This window comes from Mugil cephalus, chromosome 13 (genome assembly GCF_022458985.1).
Source record: "Mugil cephalus isolate CIBA_MC_2020 chromosome 13, CIBA_Mcephalus_1.1, whole genome shotgun sequence".
Taxonomy (NCBI): Eukaryota; Metazoa; Chordata; class Actinopteri; order Mugiliformes; family Mugilidae; genus Mugil; species Mugil cephalus.
In genome coordinates this window covers 9,701,269-9,715,860 of record NC_061782.1, presented here as the reverse complement: position 1 = coordinate 9,715,860, position 14,592 = coordinate 9,701,269, and the positions used below count along the sequence as shown (strand labels likewise).

Here is a 14,592-nt window from a genome sequence, read left to right as displayed (position 1 = left end):
TCACACAAAGTAGCACAAGTTGCTGTGTTAGTTAAAACATAACTTAACTGCGGCTTATCACACCTGAGCTCAATTTCTCTAGCCACACCCAGGCCTGATTACCAATCAAGAGATCATTTCAGTACGACTTGCGTGACAAAGTGAAGTAGACCAAAAGATCCTGAAAAGGCTAGATATCCTGCCGAGATCCAAAGAGATCCAGAAACAAATGAGAAATAAAGTCATTGATCTATCAGTCTGAAAAAGATTATGAAGCCATTTATAAAGCTTTGGGACTCCAGTGAACCACGGTGAGAGCCATAATCCACAAATGCTGAAAACATGGAACAGTGCTGAACCTTCCCATCAGTGGCCGGTCAACCAATATTACTCCAAGAGAGCAGAGACGACTCATCCAAAAGGTCACAAAAGACCCCACAACAACATCCAAAGAACTGTAGGCCTCACTTGCCTCAGTTAAGATCAGTGTTCATGACTGCACCATAAGAAAGAGACACGGCTACAATGGCCTGCATGGCATTGTTCAAAGACCAAAACCACTGCTGAGCAAAAGAAATATAAAGGCTTGTCTCAGTTTTGCCAGAAAACATCTTGATGATGATGTTTTGGAAAAATACTCTGACGAAACAAAAGTTGAACTTTTTGGAAGGTTCGTGTCCCGTTACATCTGGTGTCCACATCACACCAACAGTAAAATCTGGTTCTCGGTGGTAGTGTGATGGTCTGGGGCTGTTTTGCTGCTTCAGGACTTGGAAGACTTGCTGTGATGAATGGAACAATGAATTCCTGAAGGAAAATCCTGAAGGAGAACATCCGACCATCTGTTTGTGACCTCAAGCCGAAGAGAACTTGGGTTCTGCAGCAGGACAATGATTCAACATTGCAGGTCCAGGTCTGAATGGATGAAGAAAAACTAAATGAAGACTTTGGAGTGGCCCAGTCCAAGTCCTGACCTGAATCCTTTTGAGATGATGTGACATGACCTTATAAAGGAGCTTCATGCTGGAAAACCCAAAGTGGCTGAATTACAACAATTCTACAAGGATGAATGGGCCAAAATTCCTCCACAGTGCTGTAAAAGACTCACTGCAAGTTATCGCAAACACTCGATTGCAGTTGTTACTGGTAAGGGTGGCCTAACCAGTTTTTCGGTTTAGGGAGCAGTCACTTTTACACATAGGAGCATGAAGGTTTGGATTTTGTTTTCCCCTTAATAATCAAAACCTTCATTTAAAAACTGCATTTTGTGTTTACTTGCGTTACCTTTGACTAATATTTAAATTTGTTTGATAATCTGTAACATTTAAGTGTGACAAACATACAAAAACATTGGAGATCAGGAAGACGCCAACACTTTTTCACGGCACTATACTTCTTGTAGTGTGCAGCGAATATTTAGAAGTTGAGATGACGTGTTAGTATTGTTTGCGCAAAAGGCTGGGGGCAGGGTGCTCTAACCCTGCCAAAACATGCGACTTGGTCCTCTGAGCCTTGTGGCGTTGCGTTAGTGACGTGGCCTTTACTGTGGGAGGAAAAAGGCATCATCCTTTACATGGTCCTTTTGGTCAGACTTAAGAAGAAAAATGTGTGCTGTGGGTCTTGAGATAGGAAGGTTGCCAGCGCTAAGAGACTTAAACTGGCCTAGAACCTCAGGTCTTTACATTTAGTGCATGCAAACTTTCAAAGCTCATGTGCAAATTTTACTTTACAGGCACCAGGAAGTAGCCTCCTGTTGGGTTTCACAACAATTTACTTACGTCAGCAAGCTCTGCAGGTGCACTTTTGTTTCTTTTCTTTTTTTTTTTTTTTTTTTTAAGTAGTGAGCTCCTTCAGAGGACACGGTTTCTATTTGAGGAGACTTTCATGCGTCATGCCTCCACGTCCTGCTCCGAGGCTTATGTCTGCATTCATCATAGCTTTTCAGGTGAACAGTGAAGAGGTGTGCAACGTGAGTCAGGTGCTTTCGGGGGCTCAGTCAGCATACAGTGATGTTTCAGCTCACCTGAGCGTGAACGGGCTCAGGAACACTTCAAATAGGTGACACAGCAGAAAACCAAAGATGTGAAGTGATGTCTGTTTTTTTTTTTTTTTTTTAGCTTTTCATTGTGCATTTTTAAAAACAACAATGGCAGACTGATAGTAAAAAAAAAGGATTATAAAAATGATGTTGAATTAATTATTAACAGTAAATCTTTGATAATCTTTCTGAAAGTGTGAAAATGTGTGAAATCTTATTCCTTATCTCACCATGAAGAGTGAGTAAACCATCGAAGTGTGCCTACGGGGTGATAAGGGAATCTGAAACAAGCACACTTGTTCCTTTACATCAGTCTATAAAGGGAAATTTCACTCATTGTTACCTCATACGTTTTGTCACTGAGATTAGAGCAAGAGCTGAGGACATGCTTTATCACAACACCACAGCCACACAAGGAGAACACGAAAAGACTAAATCTAGGCCTGATACTTGGCTGTTTACAACTAATAGACTCAGATCAGTTTAAATAAGCTTTGCTCGAGTCTGTGGCAACTCAAAAGAGGCAGCTCAGGTTAATATGTCAGCCTTACTACATCCTGCTTCAAAGAGAGGCCTTGCTCTTTGGTAATTCTTTTAATGCTGCGCTTCTGAGCACTGTTTGCTCTGACCACAGCTGGCAAACTCATTTGTTTGTCCTGATTACCTGTTGCACCCTCATTGGCTGCAGCGCGGAGTTTCATCCAATCGGCGAGCAGACCAAACCCCACGGGTCACTGTGACTACATGACTGGGGTGGTCAATATTGACAAAACCGTCAGGTACAGTATCCTCTACAGCTTCTCCTCATCTCACTCAGGCGCAACCTTTGACTGACATGTGTGCTGGTTTATAGTAATTTTCTAAAGAGCGATTTGTTGGGTTTTCTATAAAAGCACAAAGTGTTTCACCTGGTTCGCAAAAAACATACGGTTCATTCTCTTTAAACTCGTATTGTTGACCACTACTCACAGAGTGCAACATGCAGTGTATATTTTGGTGCTGGCAATTCCCATGAGCCCCCTGGCATTTCCTCTGAGCTTACCTAATGCACCACACAGCCTCATTCCAGGATTCACAGTGGTCAATGGATTTAACACAAACATGCGCACAGCTGTGTTTAAATTCAAGCCCCCCCATACCTACAGTCTTAAGTGGCAACAGAGTACAGAGGGTAGCTGGATACTGCCACCTAGTGGTATGGTGACTGGGTCATTGAAATGCATATCTATTGTTTCCCTTTAACAACTGAGAACAATGAATTGACGAACTTTTCACTGAAGAAATAAGCTGTGGAACAAATACAGAATGGCACAGATCAAACTTGGGAAAGTAGGATTTATTTAACGCCATTATTACAAATTTATAAAACGCTGTTGATCCATCAGAAAAGCAACTTTTGTAAGGGAAATCTCGCAGTGGGAATCCATTAGAAATACATTCACTTCTTTCTTATAAAACTATAACACTGCGCTGAGCCAGGTCATGATTGTAAAGTATTTCTTATCTTCTTAGTGCATCTTTTCAAGAGTTTGTTTGAGTTAAACAAACTGCCTAGAGGGTCTAGGGTAATACATCATAAGACTCCATTGATAACAAAAGGGAGGGGGGGATAAAAAGAATGGTAAGATACAGAAAAGGAGAGGGTGAATGAGCTGCTGTGGAAATAACACACGTAGCTGTCAGTGTCTTCAAACAAAACCAAAATAACACTCATTACTAATGTTACATTAGATTACATTTTGTAAAATTACTACATGTTCCAGCAGTCTACCGTTTCACCCACTCCTCTCGCAAATCGCAAATCATCGGGGATACATCCGTGTTTACAAAACTAATGTGCATCTTTGATAACTGTGGGATTTCTTGCAAACTTCTTGCAAGCAAGAATGCAGAGACCCAATCCAAGCGTCCAATTCCTGAGGTGAAGCGCGGCTATTTTTGAACACTTGAAGATGATCTGTCTCGTCTTCTAAGTCGGTCATGAGTCTCCTTAATACAGGGTTGGTTCATCTGTACACTAATCTCAGAACCCAGGAATGCAGAGCATGAGGATGTTTTTTCCAGGCACTCATTTTGCTTCTGTAAAACGGATCCATTAGCAAAACAAAAAAAGCCCGACCAAACTAGCACATTGTGCGCACACACACTAGCATTTCAGCCTTTGAAAGAGTTATTTAAAAATGCATATGAGGAAGGTGGTTAAAGAATAGAGGCATACGTAGGATCCAAAAAAAAAAAAAGAAGTATACTACATTATCTGTGTAATATAAAGAAAGAGGAATCAAGAAAAATTGCATCTATTGGCGTAGTAAAAATACGGAAGACAATAAAGTTGGCATTCTCGGGAGCCATTCACATTGAGCTGAAAATCCATAGACAATGGAAAAAGGATGGACCGCAGACCAGAGGACAGGGACTCTGTAAACATGAAGACACTGTGCTTACAATTTCTCTGGCAGCAGGGTTTTTAAAGTGGCATCAGACCCAGGTGGAAGCAGAGATAGGGCTTGGAGTCATGTCCTTGCAAGGCCCCCAGCGACGCCAGGTTTCCATTTGCTATGACTGGTCACTTGGTGATGGTGGGACAGGGGCACTTGACAACGCATCAGTTGCTCTTAAGCAGCTCAATGCATCCCTGCAATAGAGCCACGTTGTTCTGTGGAGACAACAGTAACTTGTATGGTTATTCCTGAATAACAGAGACTATTTTATCTGAAGCCATGAGAACTTTCATTGTGACTCACATTGAGAGAATATCACATGCCTGGAGAGGGTTCACCTCTATACTAGTAATACTAGTAATAAGCCTCAATACACCATCAACCTCCAATTTAAATTCCTCATGATAATAAATAATTATACACAGATCAGCCACAACATTATGACCACCGACAGGAGAAGTAAATAACTGCTGGGAAGGTTTTGGACCTGGCAATACTGTGGATGTTATTTAGACATGTATCACCCATCTAGACCAGACCAGGTACCCCCACCCCATAGCAATGACACTCCTTGATGGCAGCAGCCATCTCCAGCAGGATGCAACCTGACACAGGCACACACACGCACACACACACACATACAAAAACAGCCTAGAAAATAGCACAAGGTGATGACCCGGCCTCCAAATTCACTAGGTCCCAAACTGATCATGTATCTGTGAGATGATCCACAGAGGCCCCTCTGCTCAACGCGTTGGACCCAAAGACCCACACTAACAACATCCTGTTGCCACACAACACAGGACACCCACAACTGTTTTGGAGGCCTACACAATATTATGAATGTGGTTTTAATGTTGTGGCTGATCGGTGTACTCTGCTCTCCGTCTGTACTTCACATATCAGTGGTTATCTGTGTATATTACTATGAGATTGTGGTACTACTTTTCATTAGCATCACTATAACCACACCAGAAAATAAAACTGCGACACAAAGTCGGCTTTTGTTGTGCTGCTCACCTTGGCGTGTTTTATCTCAAGCTCAGACATCTCTATGAGGTTCTTCCTGAAGGCCACAACACGTCTGCCCTTGAAACTGGTGAGCTCTGAGAGGATTACATTGTGCAGTTACGAAAAAAATAACTGAAAGAGACGCTCACAAGTAAACAAGGACAGAACAAGTCTTTATCTTTAACACATGAATGCACAAACCTTTCTTCCCAGATTCGGAGAGCTTGTCAAATTTCTGCAGGCAGTGCTGCTGATGTTCCTCCGCCTGGGGAATGTCCTTGCTCTTCAGTCGAGCCTTGTCCAAAGCTTTGTTTGAGTTCTCGTAGTCGGCTAACGCCCGGGCTCGCCTGTACAGCAGGTCCTAACAAGCAACATTTAGTAGTTTAACAAAAGGGATAAATGAACAAAGACTTGAGACGTGAGCATTGTGGCAAATATTAGAAGATAATATCAGCTGACTGATATATCTGTCAGTCTTGTTGACTGATGAAGGGTAATGAATATTAAAGCTTGGTTTATATTACCCCGTGTTGGAATGGTAGTGTAATTAAACCTCTAAAGTGGGCGTCTAATCAACCGTGTATGTATTTCAAACAATGGAAATTGTCTCAGTAGATAGTCCCCAAGTGCGTTTCGAGGCAATTACAGCTGTTCTGGACTCTGTTTAGTTATATTTCTGTGGAGCTGCACATGAGGCTTCAGCATAGACTCAAAGGTTATGCAGTGACATCACAGAAAGCCAAGTCTCCGTGGTTACGGCCACTGAGTGGCAAAAAGTGACAGTTGAGCACGGAGATAAGCAGCAGTAGATTGAATCATAGGCTTTAATAGCGTCTAAATTGTAAAATGAATTCAGAAAGACTGAACCAACAGATATGAAAAGCAGTCACAGATATATTTATACAGATTTTACTGCTAAAGAAAAGAGAAGTAAATGCATCACTGTATTAAGAAGAAATATCTGGAATCCAGGCCCAGAAACCTGGTGTTCACATTGTGTGTCAGGTAATATTAATTTATGCTGTATTTTTTGATGAAGTCATACCTTAAGTTGCGTTCTGGACGGCTGTCAGATAAAATTAAACCAACTGAAACTGAGGCTAATTCACTTTTCCGATTCCATACTAGTTCATATGGATCATTGTTGAGTCCAGTTGTTCTTAATTTGATCTGATAATCCACATTTTTCCCAGTGTCCCTGTATTCACCAATGCATTTCACTGTGGTTTTGCCACTCAGGGGGGCGTGGCACAAGGCGGCAGTGACGTCAGTGCATACCCTCTATGACGGAAGATATGGAGCCAACGAGTAGGGCTGGACGGTATACTGGTTCATACCGAATACTGGTATGTCATGAATACTCTGCGCCATGAGACACTGTTTCAGAACGGATCATTTTCAATGTACAGCTTCTAAACACGCATGGTGCGACTGTGTCACTGCGAAGTGTGGTGAAGATTGAAAGGAATGAAAGGAATGAAACGACTTGTGTCAAAAAGAAGGTGCTGTGGCAGTTGTTGGGAGTTTTTTTTTTTTAGGGTGACCACACGTCCCCGATTTCACGGGACAGTCCCCGTTTTGGATGACCTGTCCCCCGGTTAAAGCTGTCCCTGAAAATGTCCCCAATTTAAGCTTTTTATGAATGAGGGAAAAGATGTTGGCGTAGACTACAGTTATTACGGCTGCAATAGCACAGTTTAAACATGAATAAAATAAGTCAAAATAAAAGAAAACGTAATTGTCCTGGTTTCTTCATTACATCTTGATAAGATTTAATTCTTCTTCTTTTCTTTTTTTTTATCTCCAAGCTGTAAATGTCCCCGGATTTCCACATCAGCAGGCAGTGCTAATACAGGGAAACCTAACAAAACCATGCAAACCTGTTTTACAACTAGTGTGGGATTATTCTACAATATTTACTCATCATCACAGTAAAATAGTCCATCCTTAGTCAATCGACTGCATTAATTCCTCTCTCAACCTGTAGTAAATGAAGTGAATATGTGATTATGCATGGAAAAAAATGCTATGATATAGTCAGAGTCTTGACAAATACCGTGATATACATTTTTGGTCATACCGCCCTGCTAACGAGCACAGAAGTACAAATCTTGTTCAGTGCTTTCATCAGTATTTTTCTGCCTGTTTAAAATGCTGTGTGAGAATGTGGGATTCTTAGTAATGCATTTGTAAATATGGGCCTCTTGCATGACAGCAGAATATAAAATGTCACCTTAGCAGCCTGGATGTCTCTCATGTAGTATCTTAGCAGTTCTGTCAGTTTCAGTTCCTGGTCAGATGCAACTCTTCCCTCCACTTTCTGCAGACACACACAGAGAAAAAGATAGAAAAGCTTCCACGTTGTTATGTGTCTTTGTTTGTCAGGTAGAAGAGGTTCCACTTACTCTGAGCTTCTCAAACAGGTCTGACAATTTCTCCAGGTTCCTGAGAATAAAAAAAAACAAAAAACACTACCGTTATGGATCTTTACACAGTTATCATCAAAACAGACGGCCTACAATCGTCAACATCAAATATGCATGAAAACCACTAAATTAAGCATTCCACTCACTTCTTATTTGCTGTGCTGTCATCAGCACTGAGAGTGTTCAGAGTGGCAGAGATGTGGATGTAATCATCTGCAATATCTGTAGTAGGAGAAATTAACAGTCAACTTCCAAACATTTACCCAACTGCTTTGTACCAATCAAAGACAAATTTAATATTGTGATGTTGAACTGCTCCATTACTTTTGTGCGAACGGGTCATTTTCTCCGCCTTGGCCGTGGAATCTTTTATTTTGCTGTAGTAGTCGAGGAGGAACGTCTTCTCCTGCTCGAAAAACTCATCGACTTCCTGTGTGGGAAGCAAAAAAAAACACACACAGAAAGGTGAAGTGAAGTGAAGAGGTGGCAATGACACTGCAGCTGTAATGGTGTCATGAATTTTATAAGCAGTAACCAGCCAGCGGCCTCACCTTTATTCCTGAGATAAGGACCTCGTCAGCAGACTTGACCATGTTCTTAAAGAACCCTCCAAAAAACTCTTTTGCATTCTTCCTCCTCACGCTGAGCTAAAATGACACAATAAAGAATGGATGTGGATTAAATCTACAACAGGCAAAGCTTTTTATATATGTTGCGGAGAGAATTAAGTAGCGACTGAGCAATGAATGATTATGTGTCACAGCACTAAAGCATGTAAAGTGCTTAACTCGCAACCAACTTCTGTTAGCAAACACTACTCCCACTGACTGCACAGATAAGTGTAACTGCTGATCACAGCAGGATGCAAGCCATGTGTCACAAATATCCAGTAAACTCTACTTCCTCTCTCTCCAACGGACAACTCAGGAAAGCAAGTCAGCATTAAGAGGAACTCACATCCTGGTCGTACTCTAAGAAAATCTGGAAGTTTCTGTCTTTGCTTAAAATCGGATGAGAGGACAATCTCTGCAGGAAGACCTCGTGCACTTGGACAGTTTTCTTAAACACAGCCAGGTACTCTCTGGAAAGTAAGAAAAAAAAAACAGAATAAGTTTTAGAACACAATATTTTGCCAAGGATATGATACGATACCAGTGCAGTATAACGTGGTGTTTTGTTTGACAGTCACACTCACGCTTCCAGTTCTTGCTTCATCTTAGTGTACTCCTCCTTGGTCATGGTGGATTCACCTTCACCCAGTTTGTGCATTTTCTCTCTTGGGCTCTCAAAGTCGGGCTTTGGGGGTGCTGGTGGAATCTATGAATGAGGAAAAAGATTCATCTCACAGTATGTCAAAAAGGAGAACTGCTGTAGTTTGGGAGGAATGTACACCCAACAAATCAACAAAGCATACAGGCTCCAAAGATAAACTGTGATATGTCAGTATATGTATATGTACAAACACTCACAATTAAGCCGGCATAGTCCTCAGTCTCAACCAGAGCGTCGTGTAACCAGATGAAATCCTCATGCTGCCTGGGAACGGAGAAGTCTGGCTTCTGGAAAGAGCTAAGTGTGGTCTAAGGAAGACATACATGCAAAAGTACTTTTTAAATAACGCAATCGTCATATCAGCAGAGTTCACGCGTGAAAATCCGTCAATGCTGATGTTGTCACATTTACCTTTGTATGGACCGTAAACTTGACTTTGTCCCTTTCACAGAGTGCGTCAGGAATGTCAATGAGTAGAGAGGCATCACTGTTTAAGTCCACAGATACGGAGCGCAACTATGGGGGAAAAAAAAAGCCAAGGCCATCAAAACAAATACACATGACCTCCGTTCGTTGTGAGAACTATTCAACTTCTGGACTTCACCATAATTTTTACCATACCATAAATAGCACTTCATGAATTTAATTTTAGTTTGATTTACTTCCACAATGTTGTTTACAATTTCTCTGACATCACAAAGGGGTATTGTGGATTCAAACTATAAAAAAGTGGAACTGCATGAAGTTAGAGTCCATTATAAGTTCTGCATTTTGAATACTGGCTAATAGCACTAATAATAAGCGACACAAATTCATATGTGTCATATAAGATTGCAACTTCACCTGCAATAGACAGGAAACAGGCATTATTTTAGCTCTACTGGTCTCATTCAACATTCATGTTAAAGCATTACACACCTCAAAGCTCTGTCTTTAACTGTGTATACAATGTACTTTTCCTTCACTGACTTAAGTCTTTTCGTCTCTTTTGCTCACTATTTGTCTGAAATTTGTCCGATGCAACAATATCAGCAAAATCTTAGTCAGTAAAGCAGCTCTCTATAAATTCCTCTGCATCCGGAGCATTTACTATCTTGACAATACATAAAACAGTCTGCTACAATGTTGACAGCCCAAAGCCATCTGCCTCTATCTGATTCAACACCAACGAATCTAGATCAAAAACACAGAAAACGCGTCAGACCGGAACCAGTCTCAATCCATATTGGCTTTTGCTCCAACTTGCACAACGACCTCGTAACTCAGACATGCACCAGACTGCAAACATTTCTTCCTTGAATTCAGCAGCAGGAGTTTGTTGTAAAAAGCCTGGAAGTTGTTAGTACCTAACCAATGGCACATGCTCAGGTCCAGCTAGGACTTAAAGATGTGGTCCACACAAATGTTGATGTTGCTCTATATAAGAATAATCATAGTTGACTGTTTACATGCTGGTGAAACAATGCGTAACATCTTTCTTAAATTCCTACATTTATGAAAGGGGCTAACTTCAGCTTGTGTTCTGTCTGTTGGAGTATTTAATTTATATTTGTGCTCAGTTGAGAACAGTTTCTCATCGAGAAACCAAAACAGTACTTAACCAATATTTGTTTTAAATGCCGGTTATTATAGTTGACTACGATGCAACAAGGCAGCATGCTGCACAGCTCCCACACACAGTCATTTAACGCTGCAAGAACGTACATTCTTTTAACTGAATAACAGAAAATACAGACTCTCAAAGAGGATAATAAAAATAAGAACCAAATATTTAAGAGAGTCATGAAGAAAGGCAGAAAGTAAAAGTAAAACAACACCAAATATTATCAGACAATGTCAGATAAGGCGTGAAAACAACAGGATACAATACACTTTAAAATGACATAAAACGAAGCAGCTTAATAATAAATGAAATGACGGATATATTTTAAAATGGCAGACTTATTATCTTGTCATATTTGCTATCTAGCTTTTAAAGAGAAAAATAAAATAACTTAAAAGCTGTTGGCAAAACCAGTGAAAGGAAGCTTGCAGCTTCTCCATTTAGTATTAATTTGACATTTACCGAACAATAACATGACATTAATAGTGTGTGAAACAAGTGAGCCTAGATGATCCATATAAAAAAAAACAATATGACATAATTCAAATGGTGGCCCCTCATTCATGTTTGGAAAAATAACATTTTTATGTCATGCAAACGCACAAGACACAGACATAAAGCCGCTATGAAACTTTTATGTGTTAAAATAAACACTTAGCTTTAACCGCTGCGTGTCTCGACGTGTTCAGTGAATGGTGTAACATTAGTAAACAAAACTTTTTTTTCCTAAGCTGCTTGACACAGCGCTTCTTGCTAGCTTTATCCCGTTAAAAAAAAAAAGCTGGCTAGCTTTAGCCAGGGGCTAGCTTTATGCAGACCGAAAACAACTCAATAACTTAGCCAGAAAACCAACCCTTGACGTTAGCTATCTCAGTGCTGACTTTATGGGAAATTTACAACCCGTTTAAACTTACCTTTTCTTTATTGCTCTCGTCTATGGAGGTCATGTTTCGTCTTCAGTCGACGGAATGGCAAAGAAAAGGAGGCCAAACCAAATAACAAAACTATATGCAGGAAGCTGTCTCTCCCCGGTGGCTGCTGGTTAGCTGCCTGACGAGCTGTCAAATCGCTTTTTCGCCCCCATCCCAACGATGAAAGATTAAATCCCGCCTTAAGTGCACATGACTGGACAGGGTCGAGTTTACTAAAGCTGCGATTGGTTTCTCACCAAATCAATCACGTAACTCTTCGCGTGCCTGTGCATTGAAATACAACAAACTTGACGATAACTTCTTTTTAAGCACCGACGTTGCACGTTATTGAGTTACGGACAAATGAAGAATTATGAATGGAAAAAACTAAATGAAAGAAACAACAGAGTCCCGCCCACATTCAACGGTGCCGCCGAGTTAACCACACGGAGGTATTTCAGTGATACGCTCCGCCTTGTGGGTAATGTAGTTTTTTTCTGCCCCTAAACGCGCTCGCGAGATTCTACGTGGAACTTCAATTCCCAGCTACGGAAACGCGTGCAACCAAAAAGGCGCGCCGTTCAGAAACAACCGTGTTTTGTATGAGTTTAGCTGAGAGGAACGTGTTGGGGCAAGTACTGGCGGTGAAATGAAGACAAACTTGTTAAATGCACGTTAAAACGTCAAAAACATCGGTATTTATGTGTAGTTAAGTGGCTAAAAGGTTATAGTCTAAGCTTGTTGTGTTTTAATCGCCACAATGTTCATTCTTAAGCGTGTTTTGTCCGTCGGAGGCACCATGGTCCCCGAAAGCACCTCCCTGTCTGTGAGTCACTTCTCCGCATGTCAGTGCCTAAGGTCGCCTAAAAAGAGAAGTCCGTACAGCTCCGTGGACAGTGAGCGCTACTCGTCTCTTGTGAAGTCTGTCATGTCTGTCAGGATCACTTCCCAGTCCCCTGAAACCCTTCAGGCGGAAGACGATTACATTTACGGACCTGTTGTCAAAGCTCAGACGCCCGCAAGACCAGAGAAGAGGGAACCTAAAAATTTCCACCCTTTCTTAGACTGTAAAGAGACTCTAGAAACAGAAGAGCAGCTGGAGCCAGGACCTCCACTCCGGATTTCATTAAACAGAGGAAAGGGGAGGTCTTCCACTCCGAGTGTGACCCGGATTCTTCAGCAGACACTTTCCCCGGAGCAACTCTTCTACCTGGAGAGGTGGAAGAGGAAGATGGTGGAAGAGTTGGGAGAGGAAGGCTTCAAAGAATACAGCAAGAGTAAGATTTTGTAAAATCCTACTGACACATCCATGTCAACTTCAGATTGTGAAACTCACAGTTGTTGCTCTCCAACAGATTTGTTCAGACAAGGGAAGCTTTTCCATTCAGCTGTGGAGGACATTCTGATGTCGGGTGCAACGCAGAAGAGCGAAAGCTGTTCAGAGACGCCAGAGTATCCGCCTGAGGCTCAGGGATACATCGAGAGCGTCTCTCACATACTGGAGGATGTCAGTGATGTGAGAGCTATTGAAAGCACTGTACAGCATGACACGCTGAACTACACGGGGATTGTGGATTGTGTCGCTCGCTACAGGTAAAATAATGAATGAAAAATCCCGATGTGAAGAATTAGTTTTTTATCTCACACCAAACTTGAGACGCTGGTTTTGTCTGCAGGGGTGTGCTCTGTGTTATTGACTGGAAGACTTCAGAAAAGCCCAAACCATTCCTGAGCAACACGTACGACAACCCCATTCAAGTGGCAGCCTATGCTGGGGCTTTGAACGGCGATAGCCACTACAAATATCAGGTGATCTATACAAATGAATGATGTGATGAGTTTGTTACTTTCTGCTTTTCTTCCGTGACTATGAGCTGTCAGGATATCAGATTTACAGTTCGCGATTATTGTGGATAAAAAATGTGATATTATCACAACATCAACAAAAATGTAAATAACGATGGCAAAATACAGAAAGTGCACCTTTAACTTTATGGAAGTCGTTTTCTCTCTCTTGGGAGATGAAGAACAGAAAAAAACAGGAGCAGATGTGAAACACAAACAGTGTTCAACTGTCACTGGATCATTTACATGATATTGTCATATGTGAATTTGTGCATGCAGTATTGAAATTTCATTTTTTTTTAATACCACTATTATTGTCACCACGACAGCCCTATCTCTATCTCATGACTCGTATCCATTACTTGGAAATATCCAATCTTAATAATAAGTCGTCCACACTGTGACAGCCACTGATCTCTTCTAATCGCAGGTTGAAAATGGCCTCATTGTCGTAGCCTACAAGGACGGTTCGCCTGCCCATGCTCACCAAATCAACTCAGAGCTGATTTTGGAGTACTGGAAAACTTGGTTGCTACGCCTGGAAGAATTCACAGAACATAGGTAAAGCTGTCACAACGTTTTATTCCTTCTGAAGTAACTTCGTTTTTAATATCTCACGTATATACCTCATATCATTTGTCTTTATAAACTGGGGAAACTAATGATTAACAAAAAATCGAATCAAACTGCTGATAGATTAATGAAGTGGCAGTCTGCAGACAGCAGCTGACTGTGTTTGCGATGGTAGCTATATAATAAAATATAATGTAATATAATATATTGCTATACTGCTAACAGAGATTTAGTGCAGGCCTGTTGTAATTGCAATTTGTTTTCACTAGTATGCTTAATGTTTTGGCAAGTGGGTGTATATGCCCATTGTTCACTTTACGTATTTTTTCCATTTCAGATCCAGTCAAGCGTCAAGTGCTTCTTCAGAAAAGAGATGAGACGTGCAAGGATAATATAAATAATACAACATAATCTTAAGTGAAGAAGGCCTAAAAGCATTAGCTTCACGTAACCATTCATGACTTACATTTTCAGTTGAATATTTTCGTTTTAA

The 14,592-nt window shown here is 41.1% G+C and overlaps 2 protein-coding genes across 2 annotated transcripts; one reads left to right on the top strand and one right to left on the bottom strand.

Annotated features, from left to right (window-relative positions):
* Window positions 1-3,338: 3,338 nt before the first annotated feature.
* snx5 (sorting nexin 5) lies at window positions 3,339-12,091 on the bottom strand. The gene is made up of 13 exons (XM_047603693.1): window positions 11,685-12,091; window positions 9,579-9,683; window positions 9,365-9,475; window positions 9,091-9,212; window positions 8,853-8,976; window positions 8,447-8,542; window positions 8,220-8,325; window positions 8,042-8,117; window positions 7,875-7,914; window positions 7,703-7,789; window positions 5,671-5,830; window positions 5,479-5,564; window positions 3,339-4,673 (listed from the first exon to the last, which is right to left on the bottom strand). Exons 1-13 carry the CDS (start codon window positions 11,715-11,717, stop codon window positions 4,623-4,625), a joined length of 1,197 nt encoding a protein of 398 aa, XP_047459649.1. The 5' UTR covers window positions 11,718-12,091; the 3' UTR covers window positions 3,339-4,622.
* A 171-nt stretch (window positions 12,092-12,262) lies between these two features.
* mgme1 (mitochondrial genome maintenance exonuclease 1) lies at window positions 12,263-14,587 on the top strand. Its single transcript, XM_047603694.1, has 5 exons — window positions 12,263-12,958; window positions 13,037-13,274; window positions 13,358-13,490; window positions 13,957-14,087; window positions 14,437-14,587. The coding sequence occupies exons 1-5, from the start codon at window positions 12,442-12,444 to the stop codon at window positions 14,474-14,476; spliced, it is 1,059 nt and encodes a 352-aa protein (XP_047459650.1). The 5' UTR covers window positions 12,263-12,441; the 3' UTR covers window positions 14,477-14,587.
* The last annotated feature ends 5 nt before the right edge of the window (window positions 14,588-14,592 follow it).